General features: G+C 43.8%; 2 protein-coding genes across 2 annotated transcripts in view; one reads left to right on the forward strand and one right to left on the reverse strand.

Annotated features, from left to right (window-relative positions):
- PHF24 (PHD finger protein 24) overlaps nucleotides 1–24,252 on the reverse strand; it is a 189,489-nt gene that overhangs the window by 108,443 nt on the left and 56,794 nt on the right. The window lies entirely within an intron of this gene.
- Nucleotides 10,210–16,268, forward strand: LOC112304398 (protein SPATA31F1-like). The gene is made up of 4 exons (XM_024559989.3): nucleotides 10,210–10,353; nucleotides 10,996–11,041; nucleotides 11,564–11,624; nucleotides 12,443–16,268. The coding sequence occupies exons 1-4, from the start codon at nucleotides 10,210–10,212 to the stop codon at nucleotides 16,239–16,241; spliced, it is 4,050 nt and encodes a 1,349-aa protein (XP_024415757.2). The 3' UTR covers nucleotides 16,242–16,268.

The raw sequence follows: 24,252 nt of genomic DNA on the forward strand, positions 1-24,252 counted from the left end.
ATAAAGACTCCTTTTATTTATCGCCAAACCTTTGCCTCAGGAATTTAAAGGGTGGTGGTGGCCAGCAGGACCCCAAGTGCTGTTCGGTAACAGCAATGACGAGCACGAAGGGACCCTAGCTGCCTGTGGCTGGTCGACCCCAAGAGTGGGACTGTGAGTTTCCCAGTCTCCAGGTGTTTCTCTGCATGCCCACTCCAGGTGCCGACCACCTAAACAGGCCTGGCTGGTGAAAAGGAAATGAAGTCCAGGTGAGGACTATTTTGGGAAAACCATTGTGTGGGAACCACAGTTTGGCAGATTGGCTTGTGAGAACTCTTTGGAATAATGGAGTCATGGATACCAGTTTTGTTTATATGTTCTCAGGTGTTTTGAATTCCTGATTATAGCTTTTAGCCTGTATGCCAGGCCAGTAAGTGCAGTTCTATCCTGGCTTCTAGAGGGAGCCCAATGGGTAGAATTTTGGCAGACAGGATGGAGCATGTACTGTTATTATCCAATGACTAAGGAGGTACTAATTAATTGCAGTAACACTGTGTGGCCCGTGTATGTTTTGGATTGTGAGGAAAGGTGGCCCATGCATGGCTCCCTAAGTTATTGTACCATCATGCACTTGAAACAGTATTGCCAACAGTTAGACAGATGGTATGAAATCCATTATATCAATGCATTTATGTCACTGCATAATAGGGTTTCACCAGGCACAGAGAATTGCTTGATGGCAGAGAGAAGGGAGGAGGCCTCAAAACCTCTTTCCAATCGTAGGACACAGGAAGAAAGAGAAAATAGAACACCCAGGTAACCACCACTATAGTCAAGATATACTCCCATGTTCCTTTGTAGTCAATTACACCTCCTTCCTCAGCTGTAGGCAACTAGGCCACCACTCATTGCCTTCTATCACTTTAAAACTGGTTTAATTTTCTAGAACTTTGTGTAAATAGAATCCTTTGGCTGTGTATGAATGTGAGACAAGCCAGTGACCTAGGCACAAGTTTGCTCATTGCAGGTTCACCTACCCATCTGACAAGCCCCTGCACCCGTTCCAGCCAGGGGACCAAGTCTTACTAAAGACCTGGAAGACTCAGGGCCCCGAACAGCAGCTTGCTGAACAAGGGACTAGTCCCTTTGATGTCTGTTGACAGTGCATCCTTCCCTAAAGCTGATGGGAATCAAGCCCTGGATCCATCACACACAATTAAAACAGGCAGCGCCTGAGAGGGACACAGACCCCGCTGCTGTGGTTGATGCTGCAAAGGAAAGCTGGACCTGCACTCCGGAAGGAGATTTGAAATTCCTCTTCCAGAAAAGGACAGTTACCCCCAATACAGGTTGACAATGTTTCTTTTACTTTATTCATGTGCTTGCAAAGCTGTGGACTTTTTATCTGCCAGGTACTGAGTTTGAGTATGGCCCTTTCCAGTGTGGAAAAGAACAAAAATTGAAAGCAAGTTATGGCTAAATCTGAATGAGCCATTGGTATTTTAATAGAAATTGTGTTAAATCTATAGATTGCTTTGGGTAGTATGAACATTTTAATGATGTTAATTTTTCCAATCCATGAACATGGTATATGCTTCCACTTGTTTGTGCCTTCCTCTATTTCTTTCTTCAATGTTTTATAGTTTTCTGAGTACAAGTTTTTTACCTCCTTGGTTAAGTTTATTCCTAGGTACCTTATTTTTTTGTTGCAATAGTAAATGGGGTTGTTTTCTTAGTTTGTCTTCCACTGTGAGGAAGAGAAACTAATTGGCCTATAATTTTCTTTATTTGTAGTGTCTTTATCTGGCTTTGGAAGCAGATGACCTTTTAAAGTTCCTTTCTCTAAGTGTCCTCAGGACTAGGAGTATAGGGATGGGCAGGTGCTGCCCTCTAGTGCCTCTGGCTGCTGTTTAGTGATACTACATCTCTACAAAACGTAGCAACCTGCTCTGTGAGTGCTGGTGGCCTTGTGAGCCACACCAGCCAGGGCTGAATGGGAGAAAATATTTTCAAATCATATACAGATGCTACTCAACTTACTATGGGGTTATATTCCAATAAACCCATCCTAATTTGAAAATATCATCAGTCAAAAGTGCATTTTATGCACCTAACCTACCAAATACATCATAGCTTAGCAGAGCCTACCTTAAATGTGCTCAGAACACTTACATTAGCCTACAGTTGGGCAAAATTATCTAACCCAATGAATATACTGTAGTCTATTGGTTGTTTACACCTGTGATCACTTAGCTGACTGGGAGCTGTGGTTTGCTACTTCTGCCCAGTATCACAAGAGAATATTGTATTTTGCTAAAAGCATAGTTTCTTTTGACTGCATGTCACTTTCATACTGACATAAAATCAAAAAACCATAAAGTCAAACCATTGTAAATCAGGGAATTTCTGTATCTGATGAGGGGTTAATATGCAAAATGTATAAAGAACTCATACAACTCAATAACCTAAAAACAATTGGATTAAAAAATGGGTAGAGAATCTGAATAGACATTTTTCCAAAGAACACACACAAATAGCCAACATGCACATGAAAAGATGCCTAACATCACAATCATCGGGAAAATGCAAATCAAAACTGCAATGAGGCATCACCTCATGCCACTTAGAATAGCTATTATCAAAAAAGGGAAGAAATAACAAGTGTTGGTGAGGATGTGGAGAAAAGGGAACCCTAGTACACCATTGGGTTACACTGGTACAGCCACTATGAAAAATAGTATGAACTTTCCCCCCCAAAATTAAAAATAGAACTACTATATGGTAGAGCAATTTTACTTCTGGATATTTGTCTGAAGCAAATGAAAACACTAATTTGAAAAGATATATGCACCCCATGTTTATTATAGCATTATTTACAATAGCCAAGATATGGAAACAACCTGAGTGTCCATCAGTTGGTGAATGGATAAAGAAGATGTGATACACACACACACAGACACATGAATATTATTCAGCCATAAAGCAATGAAATCTTGCCAATTGTGACAACATGGATGGACCTTGGGGGCACTATGCTAAGTAAAATAAGTCAGACAGAGAAAGACAAATACAGTATGATATCACTTAGATATGGAATTTAAAACAACAGCAGCAGCAAACCAAGTTCCCACAGAGAACAGGTTGGCGTATGCCAGAGGTGGGGGTGGGATCATCATCCTGTGTGGTAAGTCTAGTGGGGGAACAAGACTGGCAGACTCCATAGCATCCCTTGCAAGGTGACCGGCTGCTGTTGCTCTGTACTAGTGTGCCTCATCCCCACCCCCAGAGACACTTGCATAGTCTCAGCCTCTGTGCCCAAGAAGCTGTTGATGTTGACTGGTATTGACCACTGCTACACCTCAGCCAGAGGCTGCACTGCCACCTCGGGTAATTTTGCCAAGGCCATCTTTGGTGTCATCTCCAAGACCTACAGCTATCTCACCCCCAAATTCTGAAAGGAGGCAGTGTGCACCAAGTCTCCCCATCAGGAATTCACTGCCACCTTGGGTTTCTGTGCAGAGGACCCAGGCTCCTGCTGTGGCCACCACATAATTTTACACAAGAAAATAAAATTAATTAAGCCTTTTTAAAAAAATCAATTGATCATATATTGAGGGTCATTTCTAGATTCTCAACTCTATTCCATTGATATATATGTCTACCCTTATGCCAGTACATTGTCCTTTTCTTTTATTGTTGTTCAATTAGTTGTCCCCATTTTCCCCCATTACTCTCCCCTGCCCTACACACCCCCACATCCCACCTTCAATCCTTCCCCCCCACCTCCTTCCCCCCAACATTGTCTTTGTCCATGGGTCCTTTATACGTTTCTTGACAACCCTTCCTCTTCTGTCCCCTGCTATCCCCCTCTCCCCTCCTCTCTGGTTACTGTCTGTTCTTTATTTCCACCGCTCTGGTTCTGTTTTGCTTGCTTGTTTATTTTGTTGATTAGGTTCCACTTACAGGTGAGATCATATGGTATTTGTCTTGATTACTGTAGATTTGTAGTAAGTTTTGAAAACAGAAAGTGTGAATCCTCTTCTCTATATATTTTTTCAAGATTCTTTTGACTATTCTGGATACCTTGAATTTCCATATGGATTTTAGGATTAGCTTGTGAATCTGCAAAGCAGCAGCTAAGATTTTGATAGGGATTATTTTGAATCAAGTTAGGGAGTATTGCCATTTTAGCAACATTAAGTCTTCAAGTCCATAAACATAGGAAGACATTCTATTTATTTAGAGTTTTAAATTTTATTTCAAAAATATTTTAGATTTTTTTCAGAGCATAAATTTTATATTTCATTTGTAAAGTCATTCCTAAGTATTTTATTCTTTTTATGCTAGTGCATATGGAATTGTTTTCTTAATCTCAATTTTGGATTATTATGGTTACCTCTTTAAAGTGCCATTGAAGTATAACATACATACAGAGAAATACACAAATATTAAGTATACATCTTGATGAATAAGCACAAAATAAACACACCTAAATATTCACCTCCATCAGAACATTACTGTCACCTCAAAAACCCTATCATATTTCCTCCTAATCATCTCCTACCCACTTTGCCTTCTCCTTAAAACTTCTATTTTGATTTCTAACATCTCTATTTTTGGACTTTGTACAAATGGAATCATACAATGTATATTATTTTATTCAACATTATGTTTGTGAGTTTTTATGTTGTTTCATGTGGGAGTGATTTATTCATTTTCATTGTTGTACGGCATTCTGCTGTATGAATATTCCACAATTTATCCATTCTACTGTTGAACAAAAATTTTATTGCTTCTATTTTGAGGTTTTAAATAATGCTGCTTTGAACATGAAAGTACATGACTTTTGGTGAACATATGCATGCATCTCTCAGATATAGATCTAGGAGTGCAGTTGCTGGGTCATAGGAAAATGCATTTGGCAAGCTTTAATAGACCCCGACAAATAGTTTTCCATAGTGATAGTTCCAATTTACACTCCCACCAGGTGTGCAGGGGAGTTTCAGTTGCTCCAGAACCTTGTCATTTCTTGGCATTGTCAACATTTTAAATTTATCTTCTGGTAGGCCTATAGTAGTACCTCATTGTGGTTCTGATTATTTGTATTTCTGTGATTTCTAATGGGATTGAGGATCTTTTCATTTGTTTACTGGCCATTTAGATTTTTTTTTAATGTGAAGTGCCTATTCAAGTCTACTGGGTTGTCTGCCATTTTTCTTATTGATTTGTAGAACTTCTTTAGATATTCTGAACACAGTCCACTTACTGGATAAATTTTATGTACATACATACATATATATACACCCACACACATATATGTATCTTTTCCCTTTCTATGACCTGCCTTTCCACTCTCTTAATGCTACCTTTTGATTAATAAAAGATCTTGATTTTAATGTAGTCTGATGCATCAATCTTCCTTTATAATTAGTATTTTTTGTGTCCTTTTAAAGAAAGTTTTCCTAGTCTCAAGGTCATAAAAATATTCTTCTATGCTATATTCTACAAACTTTCTGATTTGTTGTTACCACCCTAAAGCAACAGGATGAGACCCCACCCAAAATTTGGCTCAAATGCCAAGACTGACAATGCCACAGACACATATCAAAAGGGCATGAGAAGGTTCATTACCCACATAATTGAGGTCTCTGAGGAGAGCAGGGCAAATTCTGAGCAAGAAAAGAATGGAAAAAGACCCAGTCTCTCTCTCTTCCTCTCCTGGGATGCCAATTGCACATATGTTAGAGTGTTTGATTTGTCCCGCAGCTCTCGGATGCTCTTTTCTGTTGGATTTCCCCCCCACACCTTTTCCTTTGTGTTTCAGTTTATAAAATGTCTATTGAATTATCTTCAAGCTCACTGATTCTTTCCTCCTGTCTCAAAACTACTGATGAGCCAGACAAAAGAAATCTTTAGCTGTATTACCATGTTTTTTATTTCTAGAATTTCCATTTGATTATTTGAGTTTCCATCTTTGCTGAAATTACCCATCTGATCATGAAGGCTACCCACCTTTTCTAATATTGGGTTGGCCAAAAAGCCCATATGGTTTTTTCCATAAAATAAAAAAATTTTAATTTTCACCAAAAACTTTATTTGGATATTTTGAGTATGTTGGCTACCTCCCACTATTGGCTGCTAGTGGATAGAAGACAGGGGTTCTGCTAAACATCTTCCAATGCATAAGACACCCCCACAGCAAAGAATTATTTAGAAAAATTGTCAATAGTACCAAGAAACTTTGCAAACCACTTTTGACATGTTTGATCAGTCACAGCATCTTCTCCACACACTGCACAAATCTTTTTTTGCATTTCAGTTGCAATTTTACCTTTCTTGAAATAATAAAGCATAATACACTGAAAATGTTGCATATCACCTTCCATCTTCAATGTTAAAATGGCTGCATAAAAATTCACCAATTTTGATGTTTTTTAAATGCACACTGATATGACAGCTGTCATAATACACCCTAACAAAATTGTTTTGAATTAAGTCAAAGACAACTAAGCACTACTAGAGCCATCGTACTGAAAAAACTAAACAAACTTTTTGGCCAACCCAATAAATCTTTAATATATTAATTATAGTTCCTTTAATTCCAATATCTGTATCATATCTGAGCCTAGTTCTGTTAATTGCTTTGTTTTTTAATAGTGTGTCAATGTTCTCTTCCTTCTTTGTATGCCTTGTAATAATATTTTGTTGAAAGCTGGACATCTATTGTAAGGCAGTAAAGACTTAGGTAAACAGATTTTATGCCTGGAAATGGGCAACCATTTCCTTCTGCTAGGACTTGAATATAAGAGATTGAGTCAATCTACTCAGGAGGTGACCTGTGTTTAGGTTTTTTTACACTATGAATACTGTCAGTGTACAACAGGCTTCAAGTGTCTCAAACATTACCTGTGTCTGTGGTTGAGGCTGATTTAATAGAGATTTTATCAATATCTGCTCCATTCTCAGCTTTCTATCTTTCCTTTGTGCCTACTACTCAGAAAGTGTCTCCCTCCATGCTCTTGATGCTATTTCAGCAGTGGACTGCTGTTATTTGTTACTCAATGCCTGTTTGGTAGTTGGCGGTAGGGCTCTCTGTTTTTCTGACTCAGTATCAGTTTTAGCTGGGCACTGTACCCCTGGGTCTTAAGGGTAGGGCCTTCTCCATCATTCTACCCCACCCTCTGCTGGAAGATCTCTAATGCACAAGGGAAACTTTCTCAGGACTCACACACTGCAGCCAGTCTTTCTTGTGAACACACAGTAAAAAGTCCATGGAGAACAGCCTGCAAGTGAATATGAATTGCCCTTGTAATTGTGGCTCCCAGAGTTTCTGTATTCTCATGGTGGCCTGCCTTTGGCCTTCATCAATTCCTTAAAGCTTATAGCTGAATTCTTACCAGCTTGATGGTGTCCAGGAAGGGAGTCATCCCCAAATATACAGGTGCCTTCCACAATAGCTCCTTGGAGGTAACTATCTAATCTTAGATTAAGATTAATTAGGCTGGCTCTGATTGGTGTGGATCAGTTGATTGGATGTCATCCTACAAAGTGAAAGGTCATCAGTTTGATTCCTGGTCAGGGCACATGTCTGGGTTGCAGGACAGGTCCCCATTTGGGGTGCATTCAAGAGTCAACTGCTCAATGTCTCTCTCTCACATTAATGTTCCTCTCCCTCTCTTTCTCCCTCCCTTCCCTTCTCTCTACAATAAATAAATGAATGAATAAATAAACAAACAAATAAATAATCTTTTTTTAAAAGGCACTTATAAATCAACAAGTAAAAGTTCAATAATCTGTGGTTAAATAGGAACATATACTTAATAAAAAAAGGAAATGAACATACAAAGGTGATTCGCCTACCTTAAAACAAATTTGTAAATATACAGGATACAACTTACCACTTCTCAGGTTGACAAAGATAAAGAATTTGATAATATTGAATCATCAAGTATGGGAAGAGAGGCACCCTTACACAGTTTGGGTGAGAGTAAATATTCATTCAATTGGTGGGGAAATAGGCAATATCAACATTTAAAATTGTCACACCCTTTTATCCATCAATTCAACTCTTAGGAATTTTATAGATACTTATTCCTGTGTATGAGGATTTATATACATGAGTTTGTATCAACATTATTATTCAGAGCAAAAGATTGTAAATATCCAAGAATGTGGGATTGAAGATAAAGTTTGTTGAAGTTCTATCAAATAAGACCTTATAGCCTCAAAGAAAATTATATACTTGAGATATATTCAAATATTAAATAAAACAAGAAAGAGAAAACAGATCTATCACATCTTTTCATTTGTGCAGAAAATATATCAGTTCATTTACATTTCTCATGCTAAACTAATTTTGAAAGATACATGGGAAAGGAAAAGAGGAGACAAGGGTGGGAAAGAGACATAATACATGCCTTCTTTTGCCTTTTGAATTCTGTACCATTATAAAACCAATTAATTTCAGTCATTGAAATCAATTAAATGCACTGGCCTGTCATCAAAAGACCACACGTCTATACCTCCGATCTTACTCACAAGTCCTCTCTAATCCACCCACTTAAATGTCTGCTAAAAATGGACTGCATTTTCTACTGCCAAATGTTGATAAGTGTTCTGCATGTTGGTAAGTTTTTCTGCCACGTGAAACATGCTTCTTTGCTCCACAGCCTGTACTTTGATTAGACTCAAAGTCATTCTACCCAAGAGCCTTCTCTTACCATCCTGATCCTCACTATGCTTTCTCTTCTCTGAAATGAGTGTTTGTGACCTAGGCCTTACAAATGAGTATATAATTCTATTTGTTCTAGGCTGTTGGCTCTTGCTTTGTGTGAATGGGTCTTATGTTGGAAATCTAGTAGTTAAGTGTTTTGAGAGCAGAAAGGTGACAGGATTCAGATGTCTTTGTACCCTTGACATGGCCCAGCTCAGGGCCAGCTGGGTGGAGGTCTGGATGCTGGAAGAACCACCAAAACAACTTCTTAAAAGATTTTGAGTCTAAAAATTTGGGCTATTAGACCATTATCACCAAAGCAAAACACTCTCAAGGAAATTCAGGAATCCTGGGATATTAGATTCATATAAAATCCACAGAGGCCAAGCAGGTAACATAATGTCTCAATTAGTAGTCAAGTTACAGGAGTGACAGGTGCTAGGGTTGATTGGAAAAAAAAGAGAGTCCTGCCTAAAAGTTACCAAAATCAGGTTAAAAAAAATCTCCTCAGGTAAACAGCACATTTGCAGAGAAGATATGTAAGCACTCGAACAGCAATTAGGTTGTGACCTACGGTTGGAAGTGGTTACTCATGTCCGTAGGGAAATCATCTTCCTGACCAAGCAGAATGCTGTCACATGAGCAGAGGCAGCTCTAGGACGAAAAATGAATAAACGAATGGAAGGAAGGAAGGAAGGAAGGAAGGAAGGAAGGAAGGAAGGAAGGAAGGAAGGAAGGAAGGAAGGGAGGAAGGAAGGGAGGGAGGGAGGAAGGAAGGAAAGGAAGAGAGAGAGAGAAGAAGAAATAGTGCTCCAGAAATGAGCCAAATTCATTCGCCTCATTAAAAGTAGTGTTTAAAAATCTCTTCCCACCACAGTGATGGCTTCCTTCCCCCACGTGTATAAATTTAAAGATACTACCACCTTGGCCTTTCCCTGCCACATCAGCCATGGGCCCCTTCATGCACCTCTAATTTCCAATCACCATTGCCTATTACATCAAAGCTCTCCATTTCCGAGCCATAACCAGACTCTGCCCTCCTTAGGCTTCTTTGTGCTTCCCCGATACATTTCCAGTACGAGCAAGGGAGTTGGTGGAGTTCCCTCTGTCCCTCTTCCTCAGGAGGTGCTCTAAATACTCAGTTTTCTGGGGATGGATGACCAGACAGTTGTCATGGAGGAGAGCCGAGCCATCAGTCTGCTGTAGGGTGTGGAGGGTGAAGGCAAAGTGGGAGCGGAGACACAGCCTGTGCGCAGGCACATTTAGTCTCTGGCTCTGTAACCTTTACAGACAACCAGACACCCTAATCTGCAAACTGAATCACCACACACACTTCCCTAAACTGGATAAAACTCTTTGACACAGCATCTGCCTTGTGAAACAGAAGAGCTTTGTGATGCAGTCTGGTGACCTGGTTCCGTCCTCTGTGAGGTGAGAGGACAAGTCATTAGGCACTAGGATCCTGACCGCCTGGATGAAGGAACAGCTGGTCTCCTCATGCTCTTGTGGTTTAGATCATGCTAAGCTTTACTTTTGTTCTTTGGAACGTTGGATATTTCTTATATGTATATGGCACCATCTTCATTATTATCCTAATTATCTGGCAAGTGAAAAGGAGTTACCAAGGATTAAGGTTGGAACCTAAAACAAGCTGCTGCCTGGTACGGAGACATTACCTCTATGATTGAACTAATTAAATCTCAGATAAGAAGCTTTTTAAGATCTCAGAGTCTGTCTTTACCTTCCTCGCCACTTTTTATACCATACATTCAGTTACTCTAATGTGGTACTTTTCTCAGAGCCTAGATATAATTTCTTACCGAGCCATCCCTACAGTGTATTCTAATTGAAAAATCCAGAACCTCTCTGTCTACCTTGGGTTGTGACCTGGTTGAAATGGAATCTACCTCACTGGATCTCAAAAGACATCCAAATAAGGGGGCTTCTTCTAGTTGGTGGACTTAGTAAGCAAAAGTCCTAGGGCTGTTAGAACTAATTACCATCACCTTTGGATTTATTCCACAATCCCTCCTGTGTCATTGTTAGCCCCCTAGAGGACTAGTGCTGGGAAAGGGGACAGGAAGTAAGGAATAAAGAGAGCCTTGAAGTAAGAAAGAACTAGAAAATGAAATGTTGGGGTGAAAAGGGTAGAGGAAGGGTACTAGAGGAAGGAAATGTAAGTGAGTGTATTAAACAGAGACATACACAGAAAGGAATTTGGAAATTTATATTAGTTTTGTCTTATTATGGACATGAAAAAGAACATGGTGTCCCAGCTTCACTCTAACTTCTTTGTCTTTAAGCATCACCGAACACTCAGGCAAAAGGCTAGAGATGCAGCATTAAGAGGTAAAGTACCAGCATCATCTCTGACTCCCCTCCACTGTGGGCAGGTTCCATGAATTTTGTCCCTCTTTGATCTCTGGAGCCAGGAATAGGTACTCTAACCACGAAAGGTTCCAATTCCCCAAGTTGACAAATTCTCCCAGAATTTCTATGTTGGGAAATCAGAACCTGAGAATGTTCCAAATTTGCCACCTCAGCCCAGGGAGTGAAGAATAAAGAAGTAGGACAGAAGTCCTTAGTTGAGCCATTTACTAGTTTCATGGCCCTGTGGAAGTCACTTCAGCTCTGAGTCTTTTATCCATGAAATGGGCATCTGAACACCCTGCCTCACTCACAGTGTGGCTGTGAAGATCTAACGGGATAGGTGCAGGACAGCACACGGGAACTGGTTGAGTTGTACCCAGGCATGTCTTAGGGTATTGACTGTTGGGGTGTTCAGTCTCTTCTCATTCAGAGGCCTTTAGCTTCTACAGAATGTCCCAAATCCTCTCTCATTCCATGTAACACTGTCTCCTGGTTTCTCAGCTAGGAGACTTTCCTGGATAGAAGCCGAGAAGCCATGGGAGCTGCTGTCTGTCATGAAAAGGTGATCACTCGTTCTTTGTAGTGCCCCAGCTCCAGCCTGGATCATGATGATTTCTCTGCTTGGCCTGGGACACAGATGAGGAGAGGGATGATGGCTGGGAGGGAGTTGGACACAGTGGGGGCTGCAGCATGGTTGAGAGGGGAGCCAGGGCAAAGGGGGCTCAGACAACTCAGGAGGGAGGGGTCTCCCAGTTCTGCTCTGGGCTACGCTCACAGTGCTCCAGAATTCAGAATTTGACTAGTGCTTAATTCATAAAACCTACAAGGGTTTGCACTCAGCCAGAATACCAGTTAGCCAGCTAAGAGAATGGGTGAACAGTGCATAAATAAGTCATCATTGCCATAGTCTCCTTATGGCCACACCCTTTCACAGGCAGATCCCTGGGCCCTGCTGACATTACCTCCCCTGGTGCTGTCTCGGGGGAGCTCAGTTCCTGGGACAGCCCTCAGCCAGGAGCTTGACAGCTCCTCTTCTTAAAAGCTTTAGAGAATGAGATTGGCTCCCCAGAGACATTGTATGTACCTCACAGTCCCCGGGAAGCAGAGTTTCCACAAGGACCTCATTTTCCACAGCTTGGAAATACTGAATACCGTGCTGTGGCCTCCTTATCCCCAAATGAGACCGAGTCCAGGTTCTGCCTGGTGATAGCCCTGGTGAAGCCCTATCAGCTAACCATTGGCTTCCCATGTCCTATCTCCTGGTTAAGCTTCTTAACACAGGACAGCAGACAACTCATCCACCTCCAAGTCACTTACGGCCCTGTGTTCCCATGGGTTGCCTGAGACCATCAGTAATAGTTGCCATGTTTTCTCTTCCAGCCAGAGCTGGCTTCCTCAGGAGGGAAGTGTGCGGAGGCTACTATGCGCAGATACCTGCTGCCAAGTCTGCAATACCATGGCTCTGGAGATCCAGCAGTTGCTGGAGGGTGAGAACACCCTGATCTATCCCACTTCACTGGGGCTATCACAGGGCTCCTCTTGCCTAGAGATATTGTCCAAGTCTAATGCGTCTTTTGAACACAGTCTGGAGCATCACTCCACATGCCCTCAAGAGCTTTCACTTCAACCTGAACCCCCTTCAGCATCAAAATTAATGGATCAGAAATATTTAACCCAGCCAGTTACTTGGTCAGCTGTCAAATCAGCTGGCACAGTTGGTATGCAAGAATACTGGGCTGAAAATGTCCAGCTAGGACAAGGATTTCAAGTGCAAGATATGCCCCAGCTCCAAGAGACTATGTCTTCTTCAAGGTTTGAGGAATCTAGGATTCCTGTGAACCAGCAGGAGATTATACAGCACAACCTCAAACTTGGGTATGGGAACCAAGGTCAGCAGCTCTTGCATCCCCAGGTCTCTTTGCCGATCCTGAAGGAAGATATCACTACCATGACACATCCTATAGCCTTGCCTATGCTCACTGTCCTCCCTACCCACCTGCCATTCCCCAGTCCTGAAGTCCTGAGGCTTCTGGAGGTACATGTAAAAAAATGGATGCATTTCCAGAGGTGGGGGCTGCCCAGGCGGGTAGAGGAGTCCCTGAGGCAGCTTATGCCAAACCCACCATTGTTTTACCAACCTCTAAATAACCAACCAGTTTCTTTCATCCAAAATGATACTTGTGAATTCTCTGCTGAGAAACTTGCCACTACTTCCTACCAGACCTGGGGTTCATGTATGGCTGGCCAGGCAACCCAGACATTCTGGGTTTCCCAATGGTCCCTTACAGACCCAATACAAAGACACCACTACCACCAAAACCCAAACCACGTGCTTCTAGCCTTGCCCTCTGCAGACCTTAAAGACTTGAGTGGCCACTATCCACTTCCTGGGCAACAGGCTAAGGACTCAGTGGGCCATTTGCAGCAGAAATACAGCCAGCTATTCTGTGGCCTCCCTTCTCTGCACAGTGAGTCCCTGGCTGACACCTTCTTGGGTTCTCCAGGACACTCCACAAATGGGAGCCTGTCCAGGCTCCCCTTGAAGGATCCTTTTCTCCTCAAGGACGTCTCCTTCCTCACTCTGGTGCCTAAAACTCCACCCCAGTCACACCCACCCTCGCCCCCATCATCCCCAAATTGGGTCATGCCATGTGACCATCCACCAGCTCAGGTCAACGTCCCATTCCTGACTCTGGCCCAGTGTGAAGCCTTAGAGTGGCACCTGCTGCAGAGGCAGCTCCAGCGTCAGTGCAGTTTGCCAGCTGTTTTCCAGAGAGCTCAGCACACCCAGAGCTCTGTGACATACAAGTCTGGTGACACAGCCCAGTCTCCAGAAACCATGAAAACTTCCTGGCCAGGGAAGCCCATCTCCATCCTCACAAGGGAACTATTCCTCGTGCCGGACCATGCCCGGAGGCTGCTGGAATTCCACCTGCAGAGGCAGTTGATTCACCATCGCTGGGGCCTGCCCCCAAAGATCCAGCAGTCCTTCCAGTTGCTCGTGTCCCCCACTCACCAGCAGACTCCATCCTGGAGCAGCACAGCCCTAGCCAGTGTGAGAGGTCCCCACCCCTCAGCCCTAGAAGCCATTGGTGCTGGTGACACTTTCTCAACATTTGAGGACCGTGGCCTCATGCCACACTTATTTGACCAGGTCAAGGCAATCCTGAAGAGCCACATCGACTCCAAATGTGAGCAGATTCACGAGGGCAAGGTCCCTGACCATGTATATAGGTCTTGTGAGTGCATCACTCCTGGGGGGCTCGAGGTGGCTGCCTTCACCTGCAACCCAGAAAGCAGGCTCCTGGAGCTACAGGCAGCAACTGACACTGACCTACAGCAGAAAATTATGTCTGGGATGCCGACATCCCTAGATCAGCTGCAACAGACCTCACCAGAAGCTGCCATTGAACATCCAAAGCTACCTCGAGCCCTGTCCAAGGAAGCCATTGAGAAACTGGAGACAACTTTCCGGCACAAGTATCTGGCCTTCTTGTCAGGGCTACCTCCTCTTTATTATGTGGCTCTCTCCAAGGTCATTACCCCAGCAATAACTACGAAAACTATAATCACAGAGGTGGTACCTGAACCTGTTGAAATCTTAACAGAACCTCTGACTGCATTTCCAGAGGTGGGGGCTGCCTCTGACACTGAAGAGAAGTGTCTAAGCCCTGGGCCATGCTTTCAAGGTACCAGTGAGACTTGTGCAGAAACTGCAGATGATATTCAGCCTGAAGTGCCGGTGGAAGGAACGATTGACACAGAGCCTCTAGAGAGCCAGACAGAGTCTGCTAGATCCTACCTCCTCAAGAAATCCATCTTGGCCAAGCTAAATTTCCATCTGAGAAGGAAAATGCTAGAGGCACAATGGGGAATTCCCCCAAAGGCTAGGGAGTCCAGAGAACAAACTGCAGTAATCCCAAAGAACACATCCACACAGGAGTCTCCTGGGAGTCCAAACAACCGAGGAGAAGCATTGCTCCAGAAACTCCCCATCCCACCAAACATTCCCCATGCCCCAGATCCAAAATGGCTCTACCTTAAAGGACAGCTGGCCCTTGAATTAAAAGCAGTGCAGCAGAACCAGAAGGAACCTAGTTCCAGAACAGCACCCCATGGCTCTGCCCAAGGGTCCTCCAAGATGTCACAACCCAGTGGGGACATGACAGAGGGCCAGGTGCTTTGTGTTCAGTTGGAGGCCAGTATGAACAAGCCCAGCCTGGAGGAGCCAGGGCACCCTGAGTCCCAAAGCCCTGGCAAGAGCAAGTATTCAGCCCGAGTCCCCAAGCTGGCTAAAAAGGAAAAGGACCCAGGCAAACCCAAATCGGCAGGAGACCATGGAGAAGGAGATGCAGGGTTTGTGTTCTCCTCAGCAAGAGAAAAGAGCCACTCTGATGATGCCCAGAGACCAGAAGGGATGCTGCTGAACAGGACACCCCAAAGCCCCTGGCGACGGAGATATAGCTTGCAGCTTGATGCTCCCTGTCAACACAGTTCCCAGCATCGCCCTCAGCTCAAACCCCCAGAGCCACCTCCAGGAATCCCTGGAGGGGGGAAATCTAAGAAGAATGGCCTGCAAGACAGTCAAACCAGGCTCAATGTCAGCCTCAAACCAGCAAGGACCCCTCAGAATGCCCAGCCTCTGGGGTTCCAGGTGTCACAGGGCCATCCTCTCCCGGGCCATCTCATTCAGCATAAGCCATCACAGGGCCCAATTTTGCAAGGTCGCGTTTTGCAGAGGCAGGTGATGCCAGTCCATTGTCACATGAGGCCTGCCCTTCCAGAATCGGGCTTGAGAAATACCATGAAGTCCATTCTACAGTGTATAAACCTCAAGGCAAAAGGCAAAGGGAACAAGGAATGCATATTTTTGACAGCTGAGAAAATGGCCCACACCAGAAAAGAAAAAGTGGAAAAGAGGCTGGCTCCAGCCAGAAATTCCATGGACAGAACTAAGACAGAGAAGAAGGCAAGAGGGAACCTCAAGGCCCAATCTCCCCCTACTGAGAAGCAGGTGGGCCTGTACTGCTTGGATGGCTCCCATTCCCCAGACAGTAAGCTCCGGCACCGCTCCTGCTTCAAGCCACTCCACTCTGCCTCAGGCTTGGGCCACCCCCGCCACTGCCCTCGGCACTGCCCTCAACTGGCTCGTGCCACCCAACCAGGGAACCCACCCTAACTCTCAACTCTCACCTCAGAGGGAAATCCTGGCATGCTCAAGAGGACCCAGCACAATCAAAAGACGTTGTAGGCTCTCCAATGTCTGCATCCCTTGAAGAAGACTGCTACTGTCATTTTCATTCATGTGCACGTGGGACAGAGTGCCACCCAAAATACAGCTATATGTCTAAGCAAAGATTTGTCTGTCTGCTCCTTCTCTCCACTGTGGTGTGTTAAGGGAAGGCATGAGGTAGGCTAATATGCCCTTTCTATCTAGGGAAGGAGCTTTAACCCACACTTACCCACTGTCAGCTTTTCACACCAAGTCCTCCCAGCCTCTCCCTGGACAGTGGATAAAGGAACTTGAGCAGAGAAGCAAGGCCCTTGTCTAAGGTGCATTGAAGGGAAAGGTCACATTTGAATTCTATCTTGGCTTTCCGTGTATCATTGGGCCCAGAGGAGCAATGTGGTCATGAGGATAGTACTGACAAGGAGTGGCCAGGAACCCACAGGAGAAATTCATTGATGACTTCTATATATGGCCACATCTGGAGAGGAGCTTTTTAGAAAAGTGCCGCAGTGGTCCAGTCTTGAGGAAGTGCTTTGTGTTTATCAAAAGCACGTAGCTAATGTGACAGTAGGTCAAAGCAAATGATAGAATCTCTTCCTCTCTGCTCTTTCTCAATTATTTGTTAGATCTCTCTGGAGGACTCTCTGGGAGGCTTCTGTAGCTGTCTTGCCTCTATCCCACCTCAACTGCCTATCATCTGTCTGGAATGAGTAAGTCCTAGAATGAAGATCACAATAGAATATAAATAGGGGCTTGTCCTTTTCTGCTAATGACAGAGGTCTGAGTATTTGGAACAGAAACTGACATGTTCTTGATCAAGGCATGTAAGGGAACAAAGCAAATTTGATTTGTACTCAAAAGAACCTAGAGCCAGGTAGCCAACTCAGGGCCCAAGTGATTTAGGGGAGGGAGCTGAATAGGCACTGATATTAGGTCTTTTGCCCATCGTGTGATGAAGAGCAGTGAGTTCAGCCTTGTTGTCCAAAGGTAAAGCAAATTTATTCAAAATCTGAACACTCAGCCTCCATTCCACCAAACTGTCTGCCAACATCAGGAAATTGTCTAACTATAAATCCATGTTTTTGTTCACCCCAAACATGAAGTCAGTCACTGGGTTCTAATCTTTATATCTCTCAAACCTGAACCTTTCCTCTATTTTTACTACCTCTCCTTGTGTTCAGTTTCTCATTCATTCTTGCCTGAATAATTACAATAGTATCTCATATACCCAGGGTTTAGGCTAGTAGCTGGCACATAGTAGTGCCTTAATATTCCTTGAATCCAAAATCTAGCCTGGGGAGGCAGACAAATTATTACATTAATATGATAAGCACTATGAATGGGGATCCCACCATAGGAGGAAGTGCTCTGGCTGATAAATGCTCCAGAAGGATCACAATAGAAATGACCTGGATAAGCATTTTATGTTCAACAATTAAAACATTTGAGTACTTACTATATGCAAGGTATAGCTTACCTTCCGTATAGTGTGTTTTACTACAGCAAACACACAATGAACATGACACAGGACTCACACAATGAAGTTCATGATCTCATGGGATAGCTGGTATCACATGCCCAAATTGTCTAATCGACATATATACTTGGATATCCAATATTCATCTCAGAATGAAAAACTGAACTCCTGATTCTCCATCCACCACCATCATCCAATCACTCATATAAAACATGCTCCAATCATAGTATTCACCATTTCAGTTAGAGGCTACTCCATCCTTCTATTTTTTTTATGGGTTTTTTTTTTTTTTTCAATTTCCATCCATTTCTTTAGGACAAAATACTGGTGTCATCCTGGACATTTTTTTTCCTAGCAATCCACATCCAATCCATCAGTAAATCCTGCTGTCTCTGCCTTCAAAACGAGTTCATAACATGACCACTTCTCACTCCCTCTGCTATGATTACTGCAGTAGCATCATAACTAATCTCCCAACTTCTTCCTGAGACCACGCCTTCAACAGTCCATTCTCAACACAAAAGCCAGATGGTCCTCAGGGAGGGTTCTCACTATAGATGATTGATTGAAAGATAGATAGATGATAGATAGATAGATAGATAGATAGATAGATGATAGATAGATAGATAGATAGATAGATAGATAGATAGATAGATAGATAGAATGAACCATGGACTGGATAAGATCACAAGGAAATAAGTGTAAATGAAGGAGAAACTAAGGACCAGGCTCCAGGAAAGTCCAACATTAAGAAATGTAGGGCAGGGGAGGTAGTGAAGAGTAGGAAAAATAAGCAGAGACTGAGTAGCAGCAGCCAGTGAGGTGGGAGAAAAACCAGGAGACTGTGGAATAATGGAAGCCAATAGAGGAAGTCATTGCAAAGAAAAAGTGAGCAACTGCATGAAAAGTTGCCAATCAGCCAAGTAAGATAAGGACCTGGAATTTATTATTAGATTTAACAACATAGAGATTATTCATGACCTTGAGAAGAATAGACTCAGGTGAATGATGAGTAGATTTGAGATGGGATGAAAGAGCATTGGTGAGAGCAAGTATAATTAACTGCTTCAAAGAGTTTTGCACCACAGAAGTGCAGAAAAAATGAAGAAAGCACCAAGAATTTTTGAAATGGAGAAGATATAGCATGTTGGATGTTGATGAAAAACATACAGTCAAGAAGTATAAATTCACGTTGCACAAGAGCAAGCAAAGGAAGAAATGCTGGAGCCAAGTCATGGTACAGAAATACAGAATAGGAGTGGGTCCTCAAGTCGAGCAGTTGGCCTCAGCTAAAAGCACAGACACTTCACTGGAGGAATTAGAAGGTGACATTAATGAGGGAGAACTTTGGCCCTGGCTGGTGTGGCTCAGTGGATTGGGTGTGGGCTGCAAACCAGAGGGTCACCAGTACGATTCCCAATCAGGGCACATGCCTGGGTTGCAGGCCAGGTCCCCAGTAGGGATGCACGAGAGGCAACCATGCATTAATATTTCTCTCCCTCTCTTTCTCCTTCCCTCCCCCTCTCTCTAAAAATAAATAAAAATTAAAAAAATAAATGTATTTTTTAAAAATGAGGGATAACTTTGTATATCAAGAGAAGGGAGGTTTCCATAAAATTAAGAGTAGGGGGCAGAGAAAAACTTAGAAGGGTAAATGAGGAGCTGAGAAAAGATTATGGCAAAGGGGAGAGAGAAAAGGGGAAATATAGAGAGCCAAGGCCAGAGGTGGAGAAAAATTCTGAAAGTTACTATGGCAAGTTTGTCCTGTTTTTATTTTTGTATTTTAATTATATTTTATTGTTTATGCAATTACAGTTGTCATGATTTTCCCCCTTTGCCCCCTCCACCCAGCACCCCCTCACACAATCACACCATTACTCATGTCCATGGGCCATGCATATATGTTCTTTGGCTACTCCATTTCCTATACTGTACTTTACATCCCCATGGTTATTCTGTAACCACCTACCTGTACTTCTTAATTGCCTCACCTCTTCACCCATGCCCTGACATACCCTTCCCATCTGTCAGCCATTGAAACCCTCTCCATATCCGTGATTCTGTCTCTGTTCTTCTTGTTTAGTTTGTGTTTTACATTAAATTGTTGACAGGTATGTATTTTTGGCCACTTTATTATTCATGTTTAGATCTTCTTTTTCTTAAATAAGTCCTTTTAACATTTCATATAATTATGGTTTGGTGATGATGAACTCCTTTAGTTTTTTCTTGTCTGGGAAGGTTTTTATCTGCCCTTCAATTCTAAATGATAGCTTTCCTGGGTAGAGTAGTCTTGGTTGTGGGTCTCTGCTTTTCATGACTGAATATTTTTTGCCAGTCCCTTCTAGCCTGCAAAGTTTCTTTTGAGAAATCAGCAGACAGTCTTATGGGAAGACCCCTGTAGGTAAATAACTGCTTTTTTTCTTGCCGCTTTTAACATCCTCTCTTCATCTTTAACTTTTGGCATTTTAATTATGATGTGTTTTAGAGTGGGCCTCTTTGCATTCATCTTGTCTGGGACTCTGTGCTTCCCGGACTTGTATATCTGTTTCCTTCACAAAATTAGGGAAGTTTTCTTTCATTATTTTTTCAAATAGACTTCCAATTTCTTGCTCTTTCTATTCTCCTTCTAGCACCCTTATGATGCAAATGTTGAACCTCTTGAAGTTGTCCCAGAGGCTGCTTACAATATCCTCTTTTTTTTTTGTGATTCTTTTTTCTTTCTGTTGTTCAGATTGGTTGTTTTTTGTTCCTTATGTTCCAAATCATTGATTTGATTCTTGGCTTCACCCACTCTACTGTTGTTTCCCTGTAAATTGTTCTTTATTTCAATTAGTGTATCCTTTGTTTCTGATTGGATCTTTTTTATGCTGTTAAGTCCACACTAAGTTCCTTGAGCATCCTTACAACCAGTGTTTTGAACTCTGCCTTGCTTACCTCCATTTTGTTATTTTTCTGGAGTTTTGGTCTGTTCTTTCATTTGGACCATGTTTTTTATTTTTCTTTTCTTTTCTTTTTGGCAGCCTCCCTGTTTGTTTCTATGTATTAGGTAGAGCTGCTATGACTCCCTGACTTGTTAGCATGGTCTAATGTATGGGATATTCTGTAGGGACCAATGGAACAGCCTCCCCTATCACCCAAGCTGGGTACTTGAGGTACACCCTTCATGTTAGCTGAGTACATCCTCCTCTTGTAGTTGAGCCTTGGTTGCTGTTGGCAGGTAATTGGGAGGGATTTATCTAGGCTAGTCATTTGCAAGGACTGGCTGTAACCACTGACCACCAACCTCCACCCTCCGTGGAAGATCAGCTGTGCAGTGGCAGTGTGGTGATGTTCCAACATGGTATGTAGCTGTCCTCTGGGTACACAGGCCCTGGGGTTTCCTGGGTGATTCTGGCCAAGGTCACCCCCACCTGTGTTTTGCCCCAGGGCCCCCTTGCCTGAGCTATAGAGCAATCTGAGGTGGCTGCTACTTGTGCTATACTTGGAGATTCCCAGGCAGAGCCAAGCTGTGGATCTAGGCTGGCTGCTGTTAGTGCTGTGCCTGGGGCCACTTAGCAACAAGTAAGGATCTGAAGGCTCACTGAGGCCAGCTGTTGCTTGTTTAAGAGTTTTTAGGAAGTTGTGAAACAGGAGCCAAGACCACTTTTCCATTCATAGGGAAAAGCTACTGTTAATAGCTATAAATTGGGTGGGACAGAGCCTCAGGGAATCTCTAGGGTGGGGTAAATAGTGTTAGGCAAGTTGATGGAGTCTCAGATGTAGCATCCGCCTGCTGGTTCTGTGGCTCTGCCCACCTTTATGTCTGGCAGAATGCTGTGCCCCAGCTCTCGCTTGATGCCTGACACTTCAGTTCCTCCCCATATGCCATGGTACCTCTCAAGCAGCTACCCCACTGCTCAAGCTCAGAGAGAGTGAGTCTGAGTAAGTTCATGTGTGGGTTCTTTAAGAGAAAGTGCTTGGGACTCCAGAAGTTTCTTCTACTGACTTAATCCCTGCTGGGGTTTACAGCCAGAAGTTATGGGGACATATCTTTCTGGCACTGGTACCCTGGACTGGGGGCCCTGGTGTGGGCCTGAGATTCCTCACTCCCAAGATATCCCTCCTGAATTTTTATCACCACATGTGGATGCAGGACCAGCCCATTTTGCATGTCCACCACTCCTCCTAGTCTGGATCAATGTGGTTTCTTTAATTCCATAGTTGTCAGACTTCCATTCAACTTGATTTCTGCCTATTCTGTAGGCAGAAATGGTTGTTCTGTAACTCAGTTGTAATTTTGATGTGGTTGTGCAAGGAGGTGAGCTGTTTACCTATGCTGCCTTCTTGACCAGAAGTGTCCTGTTTTGTTTTTAGGGCCTAAGAATTTGGTAGTAGTGTGTGAGCCCGAGCCCTGGGTTGGGGAGTGCGGAAGTGGTTGAACTTGGTGATCATATGTGTAAAGTAGGTGCTCTTGAAACACAGTGGGAGAAATCGCAGAGAAATCCAAGTCTAGATGCATAGAGCATAAGGAAGAAGATGGGTCTTGAAACAGAGAAAGAGAACAGGTATTGCATCCTAGTATTTAGCCAGGGACCAGGGGTATATACAAGTGGGAGAAGAGAACTGGGAAACAGACAAATGGCACCCTGAGAGTATAGATGGACCTCTGTTTTGGACACCTCATACATCTCTCAGAAGGTGGCACCTCTGCATTCCCACATTCTGACCCAATGCAGCGGAGCCAAGAGCTGGAGGAAGCATAGGAAGTGCTGTCACTCCCTTATAATGTGGTGAGGGGACTGTGGGATGCCCCTGCCTCACTGATCCCTAAGGAAATCCAGAACTCCCTTCCTCTGATAGGACCCCAGCATTTAACACAATGTGTTCAGTGTTAGCAGGATGTAGAAAAGCCAGAATGAGAAGAAGCAAAAATGTGTCCTCCTCTGAATGGTGATGTTGTGCCCAAGAGATGGGGGCCTAGCCCCTCATGTGGCCTCCAGGATGAGGAGGCACAAGGCCCAGGCCTGATGAGCGAACACCCACCAGGTTTTTTCCTAAAGCCTCCCCAAAGATCACTAGAGGTCTTGTCACAGGCACATCCTCCCTGCCTGGTGGGATTTGGGCAGAGAGCTACAGAGCAAGAGAGATTATAGGGAAGCCCATAATGAAGGCAATGGCCCAAAAAGGTCACAGCAGCATCAGGTGGGAAGACAAGGTTAATGTGCACACATCCTAGCTTACAGGAAGTAGGCCCTTCCCATAGTCCCCTAGAGGCTCCTACCTGCCCTGGAGCAGCATGAGTTCATAGTGCTGATCAAGGTCCAGTAACAAAGGGTTGGGGACAAAGAAATGAACTGGAACTGAGACTTTCAGGATTCTCAATTCTCGGTAAAGTGAAGAACTGAGAAAAGATAGGGTCAAAGCCTATGACTTCATGCAGGATGTTGTTGAGTGATGAAGCCTTGCTCATAACATCCCATAACCCTGGTACAACCCCTAGGCTCAAGAGCAGTGAAATCTGAATTAAAAGCCTCATGGAGAGCAAAACTCAAAAATTTACTACTGCAAAATGGGTGGCAGGTGCTAGGAATACATCCATGCTTGCTTGGAAACACTGGAGTTCACCTCTAGCCCTCCGAGGCATCATCATGGTGAATGGCTCTGTCTTTCTGAAGCCCTTCCCTTGACCTCTGCACAGGGCACTACAGAATTCTACAGAGAATTGCAGGCAACTGACCACCTGCAGTGGAGGACAGTGGCTTCTCCACTAAATTACTTCTTCTGCTAAACACTGAGGATAGAGGATAGAGACCACATCTGATGCATTTTTGTACCTGCTCACCCTAGCCCATGATGGGAGAGCAACAAACACAGGACGAGCACAGGGATAAACCCCATGGAGACACTGCTTTTTGCACCGCATGAGAGGGGATGGGCCTCGGCTCCTTACCAGCCATCCAAAGCCTACTGCTCCACTTGGGCTCAGGGGCCTATGGCCTAAGCCAGAGCTGTCAGAGGATGAAGGACAAGAATGGTTCCTATGTCCCCTGCAGGGAGAGGAAAGAAGGGAGAACAACCTTGAGTCCAAGTGGGGATGGAGCAATGAGCACAATATAAGATACTGGGGAACACAAAGCCCCAGATCCCCAGAGACAGTGAGGCCAGGACCCTGAATACTTGGTCTGGATGAGAGCATGGGGAAGCAATAGGGGGCCTGGGAATGGGCCAGACGCAGACCTCTTTCCAGAAAGAGGGTGGGTGTTGCCAACTGGCCGCCTTTCCCGCCTTGTTCCTCTCCTGCACTGTAACTTCTCTGGGTTCATGGCCAAACAAAAAGCATATTGGGGGCTTTCCATAGGGTATCACAAGGTCAAGCCTGCCAGAGGCCACAGAGGCAAGGCTCTGGGCAGGCAGCTAGACCCTTGGGAATCCAGATGGCGGGAAGGAAAAGGCTGCCATTCCTCATGTAATTAGTGCTGGCAGTCCTGGCTGGTGTTGTTCAGT

The sequence above is a fragment of the Desmodus rotundus genome, chromosome 1, assembly GCF_022682495.2.
Source record: "Desmodus rotundus isolate HL8 chromosome 1, HLdesRot8A.1, whole genome shotgun sequence".
Lineage (NCBI taxonomy): Eukaryota > Metazoa > Chordata > Mammalia > Chiroptera > Phyllostomidae > Desmodus > Desmodus rotundus.

Bases quoted from the DNA above. Each gene is read 5' to 3' on its own strand.
- LOC112304398 (XM_024559989.3), top strand. From the start codon at position 10,210: ATGCTAAGCTTTACTTTTGTTCTTTGGAACGTTGGATATTTCTTATAT. The intron at 10,354-10,995 runs GTACGGAGACAT...TTTGTCTTTAAG, and splicing joins CTAAAACAAGCTGCTGCCTG to CATCACCGAACACTCAGGCA. The intron at 11,042-11,563 runs GTAAAGTACCAG...CTGGTTTCTCAG, and splicing joins TAGAGATGCAGCATTAAGAG to CTAGGAGACTTTCCTGGATA.